General features: G+C 36.8%; 1 protein-coding gene across 6 annotated transcripts in view; it reads right to left on the bottom strand.

Annotated features, from left to right (window-relative positions):
- Positions 1-22,192, bottom strand: part of pik3r1 (phosphoinositide-3-kinase, regulatory subunit 1 (alpha)) — a 47,119-nt gene that overhangs the window by 4,170 nt on the left and 20,757 nt on the right. For 2 of the 6 annotated variants that reach the window (XM_088629330.1, XM_088629331.1), the window contains exons 3-10: positions 12,663-12,749; positions 12,092-12,166; positions 10,212-10,346; positions 8,930-9,131; positions 8,554-8,636; positions 1,506-1,608; positions 528-626; positions 261-441 (exon numbers count right to left, since the gene is read on the bottom strand). In XM_088629330.1, coding sequence (XP_088485456.1) covers positions 261-441; positions 528-626; positions 1,506-1,608; positions 8,554-8,636; positions 8,930-9,131; positions 10,212-10,346; positions 12,092-12,166; positions 12,663-12,749 — 965 coding nt within the window. Of the gene's footprint in view, positions 1-260; positions 442-527; positions 627-1,505; positions 1,609-2,940; positions 3,107-4,749; positions 5,186-8,553; positions 8,637-8,929; positions 9,132-10,211; positions 10,347-12,091; positions 12,167-12,662; positions 12,750-17,904; positions 18,167-22,192 lie in introns of those variants that run through there. The other 4 variants (XM_088629333.1, XM_088629332.1, XM_088629335.1 and 1 more) reach the window with 4 other exon arrangements.

Raw genomic sequence — 22,192 nt, 5'->3', positions numbered from 1 at the left:
AGGGAAGAAAACATTGTTTTAAAGCTATTTGCACATGCTTCTGTTTTTTTAGGTCATGCTGCTTTTCAACTAGCAATTATTTAAGTAACTGGAACCCAAATACCACTGAAGCTATAAATATAATTTTGGTAACCACTCAGAAACCTGTTAATAATTGAATAAACAATTATTTTGTGAATATTTTCAGTAGGCTACTGTGGGCTTGCCCCTTTTTACACAACTGAAAGATTGTATCTACCAAGTGAAACGTAGACATTTACCTGCTGGTGTTTAGACACTGGATAAAGCAGTTTCACATCGAGTTTGGGATTGTACTGGGCCAACGACTCATGGCGGTAGTGGTTTATAAGCTCGACCACAGAGCTGAAAGTCAGGGGATCAGAGAAACCATACTTCCCATCCCGATGGAAGATTTTAATAAGCTTGTTGTTGCCTCCTTTCCTGTAAATTAAGTGAAAGCGACCATTATATTTTTTTCAGAACTTACAAATAACCTTTTGCATTTGTGATTGATAAACAACAATTACCTCAATGTCAGCGTGTAGTCTCCATGCATTTTCGTAGAGGCATCTCGCACCAAAAACGTACCATCAGCTGTATCTCTCAGCTTTTCATTGACCTCCTCCCTGTAATGTTAATAAATAACATCAGGACATTCTTTAAGTCAACATATGCTGTTCAAAACTGATAAGAACAAATCTAAACATAACTTAAACCCACCAAATCGAATGTGTATGCTAACCTTTTGTGTAGGACAATTAATTCCTTCTGCTAAGCTAACATGCCAAGATAGCACTAATTCACTTTTAATGATTTACCCACAAGAGCTCATGCAACAGACTGAAACTTGGGTCCTTAAGAGCTTAGAAAAAACATTCTATAAGATCTATCCCTATAATGGTTTATTAAATAGTTCAACATTCTATTTATAGGTTTAGCTATGACTATATCCCTTAAGCTTAAAGCTCAAATCTGCTATTTACAGCAATCTGGCTTGGCAAGGTATAAGTACAAATTTAGTATTCCTTGAAATGCATTTAATTAAGCTAGAAAGGAAAAAAGTTAAAAAAGAAGAGGCATTTCTGTAATATAGTTTGATTCAACTTGAGCACATTAAGCCCATGACTCCTGTCTCATTAAAACATGCATTTAATTCATTGTTAGACATAAAAATATTCTACATTTTTATCATGAAGTCCAATGAATATTTCTCTAGTGATTCATTAGTTTTCATTTAGGTCCCTGCATTCTCAGAGTGGCATGGCCCTGGCAAGAACACTGTAAAAAGACAAAACTTTTTTTGTTCTGGATTTCTTTCATCACCTTGCCAATACACATTACTTCCTCACTCTGCTTATTACTACCTTTTCTGTCCTTTTGGATCTTTTCCTAATTTTTGGGAAGCCTGCCAGTAAAAAGCAGCAGCAGATGTGGCTCAGATCTCCAATTCAAAGAGAAACAGGAAAACTGGATTCAGCATTAAACTGCAATTTAGGCTGACTTACCTTGAAATATCTCCCCAGTACCATTCAGCGTCTTGTAGAGACATGTTGTTGTTCATACCGTTGTTTGTGACAGGGGCAGGCTTCGGCGGTTTTGGAGGCAGTGCTGTTTGGAAGACAAAAAGAAGAAAAATGTCTTAAATTAAGATACCCCCTGAAATTTTAATGGATTCCACTTTCTAAAACACTGCGTAAAAAGTTCTGCTTAAAAAGAGGCCTCAAGCTCACAAAGTGTTACTGAAAGTGGATTTAATAGAGGACATAACGCATTAAAATGGTTTAGAAATTATCTGTCACTCTTGCAATGCATGGTATTTCCTCAGTGGCATCATGCACTTAACAACGGTGATGCGACAATAGCCGTAGATGCAAGGTTTGTGGAAAAGTGCAAGGGCTTGATTTTACAGAAATAGAAAGCAGCATGAATTTAATGCTTCTGTCCACAAAAGAGATACCCATCTTCAAGCAATTGCATGAAATAAAACATCTGCAGCAGTTTCAAAGACTCCCCCCCCCATCTCCAGCCAGCTTCTTTCCACTTGATTTAATCAGTTTGAAAGAATGTTACTGCTCTCCAATAGTGAAACAGCTATAAAAACAGTAAGTCAGAAGAAATTATTGTGTTTCATTGAATAAAAAATGTGACCACTCTTTCACTATTTTGGATCCGGAGAGCAATGCAGCCAGCAAACATTCCAAGGAATACATCTGCTGCCCAATTAAAACAAACTGCTTATCTCTACCATTCTGCAGGACAATTTGCACAAAACTGCAAATCTGTTTAATAGAAATCTCACATAAGGTAATTTTCAGCTAAGCATCCAAAAATGAATTGCTCTGTGCCACAGCAGATACTGCACTGCTTCTAACTGGTTCACTGGAATGTGCTAGAACCGGATCAGATCATGAAAGATGAAAAAAAGTATTTTATTAACACAGGTTTATTTTTTAAAATTTTGTACAGCATATTCATATGGCAGGTCAAAACTAATTAAATATAAAATGACTGAATTAGCACGCCACAAGCCAATTCTTTTTGAACACAGGAGGAAATAATAATCCGAAGGTATTTTTAACCCAGTAATCTCTTCTCCTTTGTCTGAAATCATTCTGCCTTGTTGCAAGGGGTCACTGGTGCAGTACACACCTACCAGTGGTTAAATACAACAATTCAAAGCTTAGACACACAATATCAAAATGCTACAATGTACACATAAACATTCAAACACTTGTACATATGCTACTACACCACCTAAACCAAGAAGCAATAATAATTTTAAGACTTTCAAAAACAATAAAAACAAGATACAGATTGGGGTTAACAAAAAACTTTTCCTAAAATGTATTTTAACAGCCTATAGTTTAAGATAAATTGCTTCAGCTCCAAGAGGAAACAAAGAGTTGCCAGGAAAGGCATTCTTTAACACTGCAGTGTTACCTGGAGGATCCATTTCTATGTAAAACAAGAGCTCTGTCCCATAACTCAGCTCAGATCGTGGACATTCTATTTCAAAATCTTCCATATTCCAAACCGTGTTGTACATTGGTATCAAAAGTATCACCAGTCAGGTACAGTAACAAGAAAAGAATCACTGTTTCTTTGTAATGGTGTCTTGGAATTCATTTTAAAAGCTATAGACCTCTGCACTGTAATACATTACATCACATACCTCAGCCAATAGAGCCGGAGGATTGTCACCAGACCACTCCCGTTTCACTGCCTGCTGCATCTTTCATTTCCTCTGAACAATGATGTCATTTAAAAAGCACACTACTTTTTTTTTCAGCCTTTTTAAGAGCCTTATGTAAAACTGCATGCAAAGCAAAGCACCAGAGGCAGAACCCAAGAATATGGCACGGTGGCCATCCTGCATGCATATACAAATAACCGCTGAAACGTTTCTTCAGAGAGGAGGGTGAAAGAACACGTCGGCCCAGCTTTAGCCTCTCTCTCCCTCTGCCTGTGACTGCATGCTGCTTCTCTCAGTCCCACTGCTGGCACGCGGACAAAAGCTGATGTGCCGCAGCACGTAGGCTTCTACGTCTAATGGGCAGCCAGGTCAGTTCTAGGCTTTAAAATACTACTGTAATCCTTGAGCGTGACGGTTTTCAAATCCAGGGGACCAGTACAAAGAAGTCGAGTGCACAAAAATAGCTCACTGTACATTTAAAAATTCACAGAGAGAGCGAAAGGAACATTTAATCTGTTCTTTTACCTCGCCAAAACACTCACATGTAATGGTGGAAAGCTTTATTCAGTCAGAAATGCTTGCATTTCTTACAACATCCATCAACAGCACAAGCATATAGTTAACACTACTTACTGTTACACTGCAAACATTAATGACATGTTAAAGAACAGGCTGATCAATATATACATGCACTGCATGGGGAAATGTCTCGCCAGCTTGTTTTTTATTCCTTCCACTCTATCATTTAAAAGACCACCTAATCAGAACATGTAAAATTATTTTAGAAGTATCCTCAATGTTGAAGTTTAGAATATTGATAAGTATTCTTATCAAACGAGGTAAAACTCACATATTTAGTCACTTCCGCCTTATAAGGACCTCCCCAGAAAAGACTTACTTAATTAAAAAAAACGTAGCTGTGTATACACATTATATAACATTTTAAAGAAAATTATTTTGTACTAAAAACAATAAACAGACGTCTTAATTCTGAAAAAAAAAACAGAAAGCCTTCTAAAAATCATAAAATCTGAAGAGATCAGTGGGTCATGACCAACATACGTAATTCATTAAGTGGGAAAATATCCCATACCATATTGGAAAACATGTAGGTTCTATATATTCAAATTTTAATGTTGACCGTATGCTGATTACAACATTCTATAGTCATGTTCACCAAATGAAAAATATATACACCACAAGCACTGTAGGTGCATATATACACAAACATCTGTTGGTATAATACTTAAAAACTGGAAACTTTATACACTGTAACAAAAAAAGTATGGTAGTTAACAGTAAGCATCAGGAACCATGTTCCCCCTCAATATAACAAGGTACATAAAGAATTTGAAATCCCTTAAGGGTATTTCAAAAAGGCTATTCCCAGACAGCTCCACCGGCAGGATCTATAGCTAAAACCAGGCTAGCTTGCTCTAACGCGGAAGACAACTGACACACAAGTTGTTTTCTGATCGCATTGCAATATCTATGTAATTAAACAAGGAAAAACTCTTAAATCAAAACCTTTACTCAGAATGAACACGCATACTTACTTTGCAAGTTATGCATCTTTTGAGGTAATTTTCACAAAAATGTCAAAGGATCAATACCACTTTTCTGTTCTGAAGAAAGGCATAATCACTCCCCAAAAAGTGTCAAGCAATGAAAAGTAGATCCAAGTGCTATTTCCCCAGGTTTGCTGAAGAAATCTGGAACACGGTTCTGTAGTTCTTAATAGGCAACCAAAGTGCTTCTAATTAAAACACTATAATCCAGTAACACAGCAGGTGCTACGTGCAAGAGACTGCAGGTCCTGCTCCTTGAGTTATGATATAAACCTTCAAAACTGGCTGCGTGGAGGCTTCCGAAGACTGGTCTGAAAGTTAATGATTAAAAGTGTGAACCTGGTGTCAGCCCAGAGTGTACAGAGAAGGACTTGCACGTCTCCTAACTGTTGATAGAGATCTCTGTCTTATGATTAACTCACACAGGTTCAAATATTTGCTGAGCAGGGGATTTTAAGTGGGGGAGGTAGGCGCTAGAAGGGGGAGGGAATCAAAGTGTGTTAAAGTGAAAGCTGTCATCACCTCACAAGTTTTCACTGTAGAAAAGACTTTCGGATTGCGACCCAATAAAAGTGTAAGGGTACGTTCTAAAAATAGCCAGCAAATGAGCAAGTAGTGCAATCCGCACACACATATGGTGATTTATATATACACTCAAATACATGTTTAAAACATGAACGCACACCCTGTAAAAGGTGCATATATCAGATTTAGAAAGTTTTTAGAAGTCAAACAAATCGCCTTTACTCGGCACGAACAGGAAAGAGCCTGGCTACTTCAGCAAAAAAAAAAAATGAATCAAAGCTTTCCTTGTTAAGTTCTTCCACCTCTCCTAGATGCCTAACACAGTAAAGAGCTCTTCATGTCCTGTCTCCCTTTCCCAGATCAGAGTACAGGTGCGGGTCAGTAACAGCTGAGTGCAGTTAATGCCAGAAAACTTTATAAATAGGTCCTAACAGGTAATAAAATGCTTAAACACCAACAGACCCTGCAGTTCATACAGAGAGTCCTCTTTATGTTTCAAAAGCTCCTTGAATTTTGCAGTGTAGCTCTAACTGAAAAAAACTGGAGCTGGTCCTCTTTTTGCTACATAGAAATGACATTTTGTATTTGAAGCACTGTAACAGTACAGTACATTCAAATTAAATAAAACTTAAAGGAACAGCAGATTAGCAGATTAGTCATGTGTTATGATACATTTATAATAATAATAATTAATAATTGCTTATACTTATATAGCGCTTTTCTGGACACTCCACTCAAAGCGCTTTACAGGTAATGGGGTCTCCCCTCCACCACCACCAATGTGCAGCATCCACCTGGATGATGCGACGGCAGCCATAGTGCGCCAGAACGCTCACCACACATCAGCTTTTAGTGGGGAGGAGAGCAGAGAGTTAATGAAGCCAATTCATAGATGGGGATTATTAGGAGGCCGTGATTGGTAAGGGCCAATGGGAAATTTGGACAGGACGCCGGGGTTACACCCCTACTCTTTTCGAGAAACGCCCTGGAATTTTTAATGACCACAGAGAGTCAGGACCTCGGTTTTACATCTCATCCGAAGGACGGCACCTGTTTACAGTACAGTGTCCCCATCACTATACTGGGGCATTAGGACCCATGTGGACCACAGGGTGAACGCCCCCTGCTGGCCCCACTAACACCTCTTCCAGCAGCAACCTTAGTACCCATCCATGTACTGACCAGGCTCACGCCTGCTTAGCTTCAGTGGGTTGCCAGTTGTGAGTTGCAGGGTGATATGGCTTTATATTTCTTTAAATGCTTAGCTGTAATTATACTAATTAAATTAACATTTATTGGGCTTTTTATAGGTTCTGGACTTGAGGTTCATTTTATGTCAATAACATTCAGACTCTGAATTCAAAAGCAAAACCTGTTTCAAAGACTCAATAGATTTACCAAAGAACAATCACTGAAACCATTAAACAGTACAAATACCTTCAATTTTCATTTATTGGATGTAGTATTACTAGAATTAAAGTCAAAGCAGACACAATCTTGGGTATAATACAAGGCTTTGCTAGAGTGTATAACTTGGATAACTGCAGCTACATAAGACTGGGAGAAAAGAATACTGTTACCCAGCTACCACAAATTCCCATAAAACAAAAGTAACTTCTCAGACAAATGAAACATGCAAAAACAGAGCAGATAAAAGACAAATCCACTCAAATCATTTTACTGCCATTATCTTCATGTAAAATTACCCATTACAAACTTAAGAAAAAACTTAATAATAGAAATCTGTACCTTTTATCACTCTTCTATATGACACTTCTATATATTTTGATTCGAAATGTAAAGATAAATGTAAAGATAATTTGGTTTACATGGGAAAACGCAAGTAAAAGTCATTCGTTACATACCTTGAGACATAAATCTATTAATCTTACACAGGAAACTCACTCTAACCACAGTTTCAAGCCAGGTTTCCTGTATAACTAAAACTTTTTCTCATGATAGGCAAGCACTGACATTTCCTGTTAACAGGAAGGCTTTATATTTAATATCCCAATTTAAAGAAAATTTAAACATTGCCTTTATATAAAATAAAATTCTAGTGATCTAGTAGATAACCTGAAATGTGTTTAAGAACTGAAGAATTTCAAAATACCTAATATATAAAAAATTAATATAAACAACCACTGTGAGTGCAAGATAAAACATTAGCAGTTTGATTTGTGATTTTGCTAATAGTTGATGTTGCTAAAATGTTGTTAATTGGGGGACCAACAATAAAAACAAATACAAAAAGAAAGTCAGAAGGGGAGGAAACATCAAACCGAACTGAAAGCCTAAATTTAAATGACCAAAAGCCAATAACTGGCAAATTACAAAAATGCAAAGCATAAGCAAAAAGCTAAGTGAAAATGTAAAACACAACATTTCACAGAGGAGTTTCTCTGAAAGAAACTATAAGCAGAACAACTCACAAATAATATGGCTTCTTATAGCGTCTCTCATAAACAGAGCCATGACTGAAACTAAAAAAGTATGCACACTCAAGTCTTTGCACTTAGATCAGGAAAGTACCAGAGAAACCTGAATGACAGTGCAAGAGAACAGATTACATATCATCTACTCTGTTTAACATAGCAATTAAAATAATTGAAATACTCATTTTCAGCTTTTGGTAAATACTGCTTGTACTTCCCAGCAGATTTTTAATTCTTTTCCATCTACCAATATCAAGACAACTGAACAAACAAATGATATTTTGGCCACACTGGCAAAAACACAAGATCCAAGAAAGCTAAGACACAACAGCTTTCACAATCACTTCACAAAAGCAAGCAATTTCTTCCTAGCAAGCAAGATGGACACAGCTGTCCTGTAATGTGTACAATTTCTGGCTTTACATAAAGTTGTTTCATTCATTTCAGAGTGCACTGTAGCTGGGTTGAAAAATGGCGCTGCCTTCAATGCAGTGAAGCTGCAGCAGCAGAATTATCCAGACCCTGCTGCTCATAAAGCTACTAAGAACAGTGCCCCCTTTTGGAATCTGCAGATACAGAAGTTTACTTGATGTATAGACACAAAAACAAAACTGTCTCTTTTTAGGAGACTAATTTAAAATGATCTCAAGGGTCTATACATTTTGCTTTTCCTCTGTGTAATACGGAAACCTCACGCAACCATTCAAAAGAAAAAAACAGACCACTCTGAAAAGAAAAATCCAAATAGCATATAAAACAAGCAATAGAACAAGTAGTTCTAAGCCAGTAATCGAATACTGCTTTGTAAATATGATTTTCGTTTTCAACTTACCTGGAGCAGCCTGACTTTCATTCCATTCACTGGTGATAAAGACTTCTATGATCCTTATGTGGTATTCTGGGCTAGCATCACAGCTATTAAAAAGGCAAATTTGACAAAGATTATATAAATAACAGATAATCTTGGCATCGGAAAGAAAAACTGCAGCAGGATTAACTAATCGGTAAAGCCAAATAAATAAAACTGCCTTGCAAATCTTAATATATTTTCAGACACTTAATTGATGTGTAGCAAAGTTTTATTAACTTTTACTTTTATTAACTGAACTGTTACTGACATGAACATATACGGCACCAGCAAAACAGATATAACCTAAACACTGCCCAAAACCCTCGTAAGAGACCACTTTTAAAAGCAAACAACTTACCTTGCTGCTTGGTGTCTGAAAACCAGAGGGCTGAAAACGTCTCCAAGAACTCTTGCACTAAGCAGATTTTTGCCAGTATTTTGACAAACTCTGCAGAAATGCTTGATCAGATACTGAAGTGTGAGCCAATACTGATGAGGCACATTAGGTGACTGGACAATTCTCCTCAGCAACAGAGCGCACTCTTCTGGATTATGCACCTCTGCAAGTAGTGATAAAGAGAGAAGTCACTGTAGATATCACTTCCACGACATGTAAGTCTTAAGTGTTCTCTTGCAAGGAAAAAAAATCTTCAATTATGACGTAACTAAAATGCATAATTGCCTTGCAAAGATATAGACTTGTAAACTTACTTTTGCTCGAACAAAATGACTGCTTGCGCCAGATGGAAAATTGTGCATGTTATTGGTTTTAACCACAAGATACACAAAAGGTGATTCTATAGGTCTACGCTCAGTGTACACTCGCAAATGATTGGACAGTTTCAGATACTGTAGATAGATTTCAAACACCCTCATGCTCTTTTTAGTTGCCATTAACCACAGTATCCTGTTTCTGACCATGTGACAGGTTAACAAGTCTGAACACTTGCAAGAAAAGTCTGTTCTTTTTCATTTTATAAGCCAGAGAGCATGAACAGGGTTTACATACACGAATATACAAACCACAATCACATGTTTTGGTGCAACCTGTTTAGGACACAATGTACATGAGCTTCACACAGATAAGGCTGAGGGATTTATTCCACTTGCTTTTTTTGGATAATGTTTAACTATAATCCTCACTACAGATGAAATGATTGTCTATGTGTTTTGTCATCTGCTGGAAAGTTAAAGTAATACATTGTTGTAAAAATAGAAATCTGTCACAAAAAGCCATCAAATTAACATTTCTTCATGTCTGACTCTCCTCACTGATAATTATAGACCAGATTTGAACTTAAATGATTTAATACATTTATTCACTTTCAGAAATCATACTAATTATTATACGTATATACATTGTTCATTATGCAATAAACAGAAACCATTGTACTTCCTAAAAGTATGGATGCAGGTATTCCCTAAAGTAAATGTGTTGGCAACAGCCCTGGCTGCTATAAGTTTACAGTTACATAATGCTTTAAGGCTGTAGTATCAATTGCTGGCTCGCAGCAGCAACCTGCTGAATTTAGAAACAACTGAAGATTTCGTAAAGTTACAGGTACCCCGTGGCTCTACCAACTGGAGGCTGAAGCAGAAGTTTTAGTTGTACTTACAATCCTACTACTTCGCCATCTTACCTTGGGCTACATGTACCATTTCACTGTAAACAGAGACTGGTACAACAGGATGGGGCAGATCCTGAAGGTACCTTCGGAGGCCATCACACAAGGTCTGCAGGTCAAACTGATCCAAGTCTAGGGCACAAGGATCTGCTGGAACAACAGGTATGTCAACTAATTAGCTTTTTCATGACTCTGTAACATTTTGATTACTCACTCAGTCTTGTTCAAAGAATAGTTCCACTTTGATGCACATTCCCCCAATTAACCTGTTTGCCCATCTATTACATTTAACATATGCAAACACAAACTACCCACTATGTATCAATCAAAACTAGAGAGGAAAGGTGCTTTTAAGTCTTCCAGCAAGCTGGTCATTAAGACTGCAGAAAACAAATTGCTCATAAGAACATAAGGTTAAAGACGAGGTGGCCAACTGGTCCATCTAGTCTGTTTTGCAATCTCATTTTACAGAACTCATTTTATCAGATTTTCTGGTTAAATGCATTTTACGGAACAGTAAAATAAGAATACTGACGGGGTTTGTCATATCATCTAGGAGATGCTACAGGTTTCCTTCCATTCTTAAACAGCTTATAAACAATTTATAGGAGCTTTTCAAGAAACTCAGTCTTGGAATATAAAATACTGGAAAGGAATATTCAAGTCCATTGTCACGCAACACCTATGCTGTTGCTGGCACTAATTTATAATACATTAATAGGTCACCAATGCACAAAATAAACATATTCCCCAGTCAGCACAGACCATGCAAGAATTTCTGTGTAAGTCTACATTCAACACTTCATCATGACCACAACACACTTGAAACAGCTTTTGTTTCAGGCAATACTTTTAAAATACCTGAGGTGTAAAACAGTCTGGAATCTGGATTCAGGCATATTTAACAAAAAATATTTATATGAAAACAACCCTGTTTCATATTGCACCTTATATGCCTAGCTTTCTGAAACGTACACTAAGAACAAGAGCGCGTGTGATAAGAGTAAGCACCTCCATTTTTTTAAAGTAGCTGACCTTTTGCTTTATTGACCTTCATTAAGAAATAACAGAAGGTAAGAGATGTAATCTAAAAGAAACGTGCTATAAGGAGTTGAAGATTAGGCTTAGTACATTTCACAATAATAAAGTTTATCCAACACATTTAAAAGCAGTTATTTCAAAGTACTTTACACCACTTAAAAAGAACATAGCGTCCTGAAATAAAAACAGATAAAAGATCAGCTACTGTGGAGCGATATCATGTAGAGCATTTTAACATTAAACCAGTGCGAGGACACTAAAGTAGGAGTGATGTGATCACTTGCGTTTGATTTGTCAGGATTCTGAACATACCGCAACATAAGTGTAGTTTTAGAGACTGTTACTATGGCATTACAATAACCAAACCATGAAAAAAGAACATCTGAATCCACATTAATATTACAGAAATAACAGGGATGGAGCCTGGAAATATTTGTAGACCAAAACGAAAAATTATATTTCTACAATAATCAGAAACTAAGGAAAAAAACTCAATCCCAGGTTGAATGTATTTTTAAAATAAAAGAACAGTTAAAGGATAAAATACTACTGGTTTTATGTATGAAATGTTTTTCGTCAAGAAAGTTATAAAGGGCTTGTGTTTCAAAAAGTGGCGAAGAGAAATATGAGTGCAACATAACACCATCTTCTGGTGAAACTTGGTATTAGCCCACATATACTGTAGCCAAAAAGTGGCAGAACATCTATATTTCAAGTTTTAAACTTAAATTAAAAAATGCTAATTTATCCAAAATACACACCATAATACAAGTCTCAGAATAATAACATGCAAGAGAAAGTTTATAAACTTACATAAATTTGCCATTAAAGTTTTTTTTTATGGCAATACTTACCACTTTCAAAGCACTGCCTGATTTCAAGTCCACTACATGAGCCAAAGTTTCTGTAAAGGGTGGGACAATCCAAACCTGCAGAAGACAACATGCAGAAGAAACATGTTGGATTGACTACTAAGCATGAATCTTTGAATCTTCTTAGATTTGTCCTTTTATTACAAACACAAGCACAGGCTTTTAAAGAACAATATACCAAAACAGTATAGGATTACCCTTTAATTTAGAACTATACAGGTACACAGGCCAATCATTATCTTGGCCTATGTACCTGTAAATCAGTATGTCTTTGGACTGTGAGAGGAAACCCGTGCAGATATGGGGAGACCCCAAGGAGGTGATCCCCAAGAAATGAACCCAGGGACCCAGCACTGCAAGGCAGAAATGCTAACCATATGCCACCGTGCTGCAGTTTAATTTTAATTACAGTAATTTGACCATTATAATAATCTGTTATTAGAATGCCTGTAAGCTAAAAATGGCTGTCGTTGAGTATTTTTACAAAAGCTCAGCAAAGAAAACCATCAGGAAGCCAACAGCAATGTCTCCTCATTACCATCAGACCTCTTACCTTTCCTCTCAATGGCTTCCACTAATTTCACCAGAATGGGTGGAGCTAATTCAGGTGGGGAAAACTGCTCGGTGAGATCCAACAGTGCTGAAAATGGAAAGAAAAGGGAAAAAAAAAGACTTCATGGGCCAAGGATCACGGGATGCAATGTGATCAATTAATATTTAATCAGAAAACAAACTCCCCCTGTTGGCTTTTGAGCCTATGTCAACAGCATTTGTACTGTCTGCTGTTTAGGGCAGAGTCAAGAGAACTTGTCAAGACTGTGCCCTGTCATAATTCTAGCATCTACTCACATTTTGCTTTAAGGTCATATTTTATACACCCTCTGAAAACTGCACAACAAAATATTCCCACAAGACAAGAATAGTTATGAAACAAAATTAGTATCAACAATATACCTAAATATTTTTTTTAAAGACAGCACACATTTATCACACGAGAGAAGTACTGCATTATTAGATGGATTTTGATTTCACATTCATTCTGTGTTCTATTAAACATAAATTTTTTGGGGGTAACAACTTCAATCAATAATAAATTAACTACAGAGACGAGCTAGTTAACTATTCACAGAAGCAAGGCACCAACCTTCCAAATGAATCTGTATTTGATCGTACAGCTATGAAAACCGACAGTAATTCTGAGCTGTTGCCAGTTTGGAGTTGATACTTGAGATCTAAGCTCTCCAGGTGTGTACACTAAACATCTAAGTCCGGACATGTGCTTCATTTTCCTTGGGAGAGGCATTTAACTGGAGTGTTCTTCAAAGAAAGAAATTGTGGGAGTTAATGTTTGAAATATTAAAGCTATGAATGGTTTCCCTGTTTAAGAGCTGTAAGTACTCCTTTCCTGAGGCCCTACTTTGCCAAGTTTTTGAAAGAAAAAAAGTGACAGCTTTTATTATTTTAAATTAATTTTTTTCCAGTGTTTTTTTTGGAATGACAACATTAGTTAGCAAAGTACTACCATGTGAACCTCATTTGCTTTTTAGTAAAAAAAAATACAGCAGTTTAGCCTGATCTGGCAGCGTTTTTCTTCATGTGCCCCCCTGCCCAACCTCAGACTCTGTGTGCACTGCAACAGCCATGGATTGTACTTATTCAAATACACCAGTGTTCAACACAGTATATTACCGAAACTTACACATAATGTTGTTACTTCATAATTGATCCGTATTCATTTTTTCCCCTAGATTTAACCATTCACAGACTTCAATATAATGTTCCCGTTGGAGGCATAAAGACCATTTCATTACTATAGTTTTACCCCATTCTCCATCTCCCACTTGTCATACAGGCAGAATAGAAACAGAGACTTGATAAATACAAGACTGCTTTAGTAAAAAAAAGCAATACATTGAATGTCTTGAAAAATGTTTTTAAATATCAGATAGAAATGACAATTGCGCCATCTTGTAGCTCTTATCAGTACTGCACTGTATAAAAGCTATCTCAGTTTAAACAGCAGGTTTTTTGTTCTGCACCATCTTACACCAAGATCTGCAGAGATCCATTTTATTGACAGTCCATCTCTTTGTACAGTGCTCAGCTTAAGATTACTTTAGACCTGTCTTATAACAGAAACCTGTATTATAAAAGAATATGTTACAAGATACAACTATTACTTTTATTTCCAGGAATGGGCAGAGAACCATAAAAGGGCAAATGAAACAGTAGTGAAAATTGGTATAAAAGCTATCAGGTGTATTTTAAAATCACTCTTAATATATTCCAGTAGTCCAAGAGCATGATCACAAAATTCTCAGATCTAAAAACTAACAGCATCCAATTCACAAAGCTATTATAACAGGAAAAGTAAAGAACTGTGGAATTATCAAAGAAGTGACACGCTTGCAAATCTCAGAGGTTTAGCCTTTCACACAGTGGGAGAAATTCAACACTCGTGTAATTCTGCCAAAAATCTTCTGCTTCCAAGTTCTAAGAAACTCAATTGACTACTTAGAAAGCTTTTTCTAAACAGTTTCCTGCCTGGTTTTATTTTAAAGGCCTGTCTCTCTCAGAAATATCACTATGAAACTCATTCATCAACTGTACAATTTCAAACAACTGAAAGCCGAACCACTGTTGAAAGGTTTTCCTTCCTTTTTCAAATAACTGAGAAAAAAACTGCACTTCTGATCGAGCTAGAATATCATGCCATTTCAATAATCATTAAAATAGGTTTTTCATAATTGAAACTATTATAAGTACACTAATAAAATCTAGTGTTTTTTAACAATTAACTTAAGTAAATTGTAAATATTTTGCTCAAGTAAAATGGATGTCTTCTGTACCTTCTCTTAATCAGCAACTGAACCCATTTCCACTTCTATAATTATTTATTTTTCAAATTTTTGTTTTAATTATTAGATGCAAACAAATCATTCCTACTAGCTTGATCTGACCAATGAACAGATACAGAGATTATTATTCTCTGCACTACAGAAAAAAACAATATCTGTTTTACTATAATGAGCAGGAGTGACCTAAGACATAATATGACTCCTATAAAACACCAAATAAAAATAATAAATGAATTATCTACATCTAGTGTTTTGGCCTTGGGCATCATGATAGCCTTCAACAAGAGTGTCAATCAGAATGCTATTATTCAGAAATTAAGCACTTTTGGGAAAAGTCTTTTAGTGTGTGTTCTTGGAAAAAGCGGGCAGTTCTGTGTTTTAAGGAGCATACATTTCAATTCAGCAGTATTTTGGTGTTTTATTGCTCTATCAGGCTCAGCTACATAAAGTACAGATTTACAATCTCAACGGAAGGAAACTAAAAACATCCAAAGAAATCCCCGACATTAAAAACCAAGACAAACAGTACAATGCTATTTTGGACCGATAAGATGACTGGTTGGTGGAAAAGAGAAACACACAAGCATTTATCATTACTGGTCACCTTTTTCTGTAGCTGTAAGGCAGGTCTCAGTCATGCTCTAGCTATGGCACTCTACAGCTTTTACCAAGGTCCCATGATGCTAGAAAGCAGAAGCTTGGTAAACTACAAAATGTTTTAATTGGAAATGCAGTTGCAAATCTTTTAAATACCTTAAGCATAGAACCCTTCTGGAGAACTGATATACTGTGGTCCCACAAATCCTTAGTTCTTTTGGTGGTGAGGGGGACATTTGACACTTCCAACTGCAAATCATTTTTTTTTACTACACCAGTGACAGGAGGTGGGATGATATTAAATTGCTTCTTGGTAACAGGGGATGACTTGATACATCTGGCACCAGCAGTACTGGATTAGGTGACATACAGAAAATGACAGACACGTTTGGACCTATCAGGTACACAATTTCGCCGAAATACTGTACATGCAACAGGAGATCAAATACACAAAGGGTATCGCTGTGATCACTTGGCCTCAACCTTAAGGCTGGCGCAACTATTAATCCTTTTCATACAGGACAGTCTGACGGTCAAGCCACTCCTTCAACCGCATCAGTTAACATCACATTCTCATCTTACTTTCCATCTGTACACAAGTTCGCACAGATGGCACAAGGGTACGTACAAACATGGCCTTTTTCTTCACATTCTGGAGAAGCTGTCAAACTAAAGCTTTAAAACCAAATAATACACAGATGTGACCTGGTACCAATTTCACCCAAGACAACAATGGCAGGATTTCCTAGCTAACACCACTTCTTGTTATACAATTTATTTCCCATTCAAAGCAAAATGACCATCATTTAGCCTCACTCATGATCATATCGCCTCACGCTTTGGAATAAAAAAGCCATCCAGGTCATTTTAGTGTCATAAGGGAATTGGTTGGCTTCTTCACACAGGAAGCGCTAGCAAGATTAGAAGAAACTGACCTCGTGGTGCCCTTTATCATGAAAGCCTGAAAGGAAATATTAGCAACTGACAACTTGAGCAATTTCATTTTTGTTTTAAATCTCTCGATCCCTGCTTAGTAACTGCCAGTAATGGAGAAATAAAGTGCCAAAACAAGTCCATCCAACTGCTCAGAGACAATATGTTAAAAACACATGGGCCTTAAGAATTGAAACACTTGAAAAAAGCTCAAATGTCATTTACCATAGCAGAAATCCAACTCTCCATCTGTAGCACCTGATTCTGCCAAGTGTTCAAAGGTTCAAGACATTCTGTGCAGTAATATAAGTAATAGTGTACTATAGTCCATTGCCAAAAGGATAAGAGGTGAAAAGCAGATTTTATCCTTAGTAGATTTCTTTAAAAGATTTTAAAATTCTACACTTTCCTTTCCATGTACCTCCAAGAGCAATGAAAATACGAATCAGTTAGCCCTTTTATACTTTAGCAATTAGCATAGGGTTTGGATTTTAAAGGCCACACTGTACTCGAAATACTGCACAGGAGCCTACCTTGATGTTCTGTTTGTTCACTAGGTAATAATTTGTTTCAAAAAAGGAATACTACCAATGTGTAGAACAAGCATCACTGGCACAGCCTGCATCCACACCGTTTAGTCAACTTCAAAATGTAATTTTTTTAACCAAACTAATCCTACTGTTTACAGTGTACGGCATATAGAGTTAAAAAAAAGATTATACTGACGAAGGAAATAGGCAATAAGTAATAGGTTAATAATATTTATAGAAGATTAGAATATAAATTATTTAAACATGTATTACCCTAATACAGTTTATAAGACTCCATCACACTACAAGTTTTAAGAAGGACTTCTTCATTCATGCATACAAATTAGGAGGCTCTATAAAATCAAGATTTATAGACTTACTGTATAAAAAACTATTTTTTATGATTAGCTTTAATGACTGAATGTATCCCAAGTTCTAGTCACATACTCAGTATTTAAAAAGAGAACTGGCAACATTTGCACAAGCCTTATGCCGAAGAGCACACATACCACTTGTCAAACAAGTGTTTCTCTATATTATTTTAGATATCTATATTTTACAGTAATACACATTTCCAATTTTTTATTTTTATTTTAACAGCTGCATTTCCAGACAATACATTCTGCTGTGAGATGATGTGCATCCCAAGCAAAACTGAATAGTGGAAAAGGACCTATAAGAGGAATGCAAAAAAAGCACTTTCACACGGACAAGTATGTTGTAAAGGTTTCCAATGTAGAGATGGTAACAAATCCTCCACTCAGGTTTAGCTGCCACATGTAGTGTACTTCACTAGACTTGCCTTATTGTAACTATCAAATGAAAATTGAAGAATATGTAAAAAAAACATGCCACAAGATTTTAGTGCATTACCTACCTTGTTTAAAAAAGTAAGCTTTTTCTGAAGAATGATGAAAAGCTGCATATAAATGGTGCTCTTCAAAGACTTCTTCAATAGCCTTATAGTGCTGGTACATGCTTTCTCTGAAATCATCTATCACGTATTCTTTGATAGATACCATGCTTGAAAAACACCCAATATTATAATTCTGTTAGAAAATACCTGATAAGTGTCATTCTATATATATTTTAAATCAAATCTAATAAGTTGTAGTAACTTGGGTTCCGTCCATGTCTTAAAGCCTTTGAATGTAAATTACAAGGTTAGGCAGCCTTCTAGTCTATTTTTATAAAGGCATCAGTATCAACCAATGGCACAAATCCGCTCCTGAACTTTCTGCCAATCGCTGGCCTCCGTTTCCCTGGCAACTCGAGACAGGAATTAGGCCCAAAGGGGAGGGCGAAAAAGTACCTTTAATTTGGCAGCTTACTACACCCGATACTAATATAGCAACAAGCTGCAAGGTGAGGATGTGAGACAGCTGCTATGGAAAAATCTAAAGCAGAGACAGTACATTTGAGTATCTCAAGGCTAGACTAACTGGTATGGCTAAAGCACGCACAGTGTATGTGACACACATTCTTCACATGGCCCTGCTGAAGACCAAATTAATTTGAGGAAAAACATGGAAAAAAAATACCATGCCACCATCTCCAAACAAAAACACTTTCATTTAAAAGACATTCAAGCCCAAATACCCAAAATGGTATAAGTAACATATGTACAAAAATAATTTGAAACTGAATTTTATGTGCACTTCAAGCACACAAATCCCTTCTAATGGATAATATAGAACTTTGAAACTTCACCACTGACTTTTCCTTGCAGGTGAAGAGTCTTTAGTGCAGAAGTAATCAGTTCTGGTCCTGGAGAGCCACAATCCAGTGGGTTTTATAGTCACCCTCAAATCGTCAGCTTCTAAACACTTGGAACAATGGTGCTATTTGTGCAATTATGTAATTAATATATGTAAAAAAATATATACATGCCCCAAGTTCTCAAAGCTGACCATTACTGACTTAATGCATCTATCCATTTTCTAACCACTTCTTCCAATTCAGGGTTGTAAGGGAGTCAAAACCTATCCTGGCAAGCAAATGGGTCGCAAGGCAGACAGACACAAACACACACTCACACCAGAGTCAATTTTCCCAGAAGCCAATTAAGTATGTCTTTGGGCAGTGGGAGGAAACTGAAGCACCCAGAGGAGACCCACACGAACATGGGGAGAACATATAAACTCCAAGCAGATAGCAGCCCAGGAACTGAACCAAGGGCCTCAATGCTGCAAGTCAGCAATGCTAACCACTGTGCCACTGCAGTACCTGGATACGGATATAACTTAGTAAAGTGATCATAACTTACAGTATATGTTCCAAATCTTTACAAACTGATGTCTTAGGGGACTGATTTTCCAGGTCAAGGGGTGCTATAGTGCATTGTAGTATTATGAGAATCACAAGTGCTGAGTCTGTGTCAATGTTACGCTAACACTGCAGAAAATGTTACTTTTAATACAGAAGCTGAACATGATTTCCTCCCATCAGTTATGATGGTGAAGTCATTCTTTAAGCTATTAGTCAACTGATTTTTTTTTCTTTGTGTGCTCAAGCAATACAAAAGTGTGTTTCCTAGCATCGTTTCTATAAATATGACAGCTGAGCAGATGGTTTTCTGAGCCGCAATAAGGAAGCAGTCATAGTCTCCACAAAGCAGCTCTGTGAAAATAAATCCAAGTGCCTACTGTGAATGTTTCTAGAGCCATGTGGAAATCTAACATTTTTGTTTATATCACTCTCTGTATTATCCGCTTATCCTCCACAAGTACATGCCTATTCTCAACTATTCTTCCCCTCCATTTAACTAAAGTAAAGGCAAAAACAGAAATTGTCTTTCAACTTTTAAACTGGCATTTGAGACGTTTTATTTTTGCTTTTATTTCTCTATTATCAGTAGTAATAAGAGTATGGAAAGCCTCGTAAGAAACATAAAGCAATGTCTCCCTCTACAGGGAATGTGCAGCTCTTCAGCATACTACCAGTTCAGTGGACACATTGTAGTTTGAAGAGGTTTGGGAACTTTAAAATTACTTTATACAGAAAAAATGGTGCATGAACAGTAACAAAAGTAAACTGTCAAGGTAAGATGTATTTTCCCCCACAGTTAGTCAATGTACGGCAAAGGAAAATGTACATTGTCAAAAATACTTTTAGCCTTACCACCATATATCCTTGTATGTACATACAGTATACAGCTATCACAGCAGTGACAAAATTTGGCAAAGCCAACAGTTCAACAATTCACCTCTTTCAAGCACGAGTTTTCCAATCTTGTTTTGTCAGTTCACAAAGGTTTAAAGAAGATGGGGATCACAAGACAAACTTAAACTTTAAATTGGTTCACATATTGTCCCAGCATTTATAGATTGCCGTCTTCCATACTTACACAAGATTTCATCACCTAGATATCCAACTTGTTAGTTCCATTTTCATCTTCTCTACTACTCATATCTCGCCCTCCCTATCCCTTTAATTAATTCTTCTGCTCTCTTCCTCTCTCCTTCACCCATCTGAAGGTGACACCACAGTCAAACTGTTGCATTTTCATTTTGTTTATTTCCCCTTTTCAGCTCTAACTCAGCTATAATTGTTCCTTTGCAACATGCACATTGATACAGCTCTGCAGACTAACCTCCAAATATGAATCCTATCCTTGACAGAAAATGGGATGGGTTTTCAAACTCAAGGTGTTACATTAATTTAAGACCTTGAGTCTTTTTTTCCCCCACAATTCATTATCATCGCTTAAATTCCTTCATTATCATTACTTATTAGCCATTTATAAAAACCCTTTTCTATCTTTTTGTCCATCTAAAAATGTGGTTCCACTTCTAATTTATCTCATGCTTAGTGCATCTGAAGAATTCCATGCAGAATTTCCTAATTCTGCTCAGCTGCAGATCTGAACTCGTCACTAAATATTATTTTTAATTCCACTCCCCGTTCCTTGGAATCATCAAAGATGTACAACTGAACTTGCTTGCACTTGCCATTCATACAAAATGTACATCACTGTTCCATAAAGAAGACAATCAAAAAAAGTCTTAAGATAACTACTTTCATTCAACACTGAATGATACTATGCTCACAGCAGTATACAAGACTGAGATTAGGCTGAACGTCTACAGACCTCTACCAGTTTCTTTACAATTTTATTATCCAAAACGTACATATAACTAGAAACTGTCACGTGGTGGTGAATATCACATTTAAATATAAACCTTAACAAACCTGCAACTACGAGAATTTGAACAAAGCTTTATGTCAATTACAGAAGTGTAAGCTTCTTTACACTTTTTTATTCAGTGACAGAAGTCTGGTGCATTATAGCCACTTGTCTTTTCCAAATAATCACTGTATTTTGTTAATAATCATGAGTATTATTATTATTGCTTACACTTATATAGCGCTTTTCTGCACATTCCACTCAAAGCGCTTTACAGGTAATGGAGACTCCCCTCCACCACCACCAATGTGCAGCATCTACCTTGATGATGCGACGGCAGCCATAGTGCGCCAGAACGCTCACCACACATCACGGAGAGCAGAGTAATGTAATCGATTCACAGATGGGGATTATTAGGAGGCCATGACTGGTAAGGGCCAATGGGAAATTTGGCCAGGACGCCGGGGTTACACCACTACTCTTTTCGAGAAACACCCTGGGATTTTTAATGACCACAGAGCATTAGCATTAGCGCCCCCTGCTGGCCAGCAGCAACCTTAGTTTTTCCCAGGAGGTCTCCTTTCCAGGTACTGACCAGGCTCACACCTGCTTAGCTTCAGTGGGTTGCCAGTTGTGAGTTGCAGGGTGATATGGCTGCTGGCTGTACTGTATATTTCAACTTGATTTCTTGCACCAGTTCTATTTCTCCAGTCTTGCTCATACGAATCATGTCAAATACTGACCTCTCTCAATTTGTATCAGAAATACGTGCTGTTACACCACGTTATGGAGGTAATTTGCTTCAAAAAATAATTTGATGGCATTTGGATTGCATTTACAAACTATGCATCCATTGTCTAAATAGTATGTATTTTTTTTACTGTGTATTTATATTTAGAATATTTAAAGCACAACATGTCAGATGAAATTATACAAAGGCAATTATGGTAAAGCACTTCCCGGACACTTTCTGTCTTTCTGTCCTAGGTGGTGGATGACGGACAATTTCAAATTTTAAAAACTGCAAGAGAGTGGTAAC

This window comes from Lepisosteus platostomus, chromosome 4 (genome assembly GCF_059453375.1).
Source record: "Lepisosteus platostomus isolate fLepPlt1 chromosome 4, fLepPlt1.hap1, whole genome shotgun sequence".
In the NCBI taxonomy this organism is placed as follows: Eukaryota; Metazoa; Chordata; class Actinopteri; order Semionotiformes; family Lepisosteidae; genus Lepisosteus; species Lepisosteus platostomus.
Note: the sequence above shows the minus strand (reverse complement) of the source record. Positions and strands in the feature narration are given on the sequence as shown.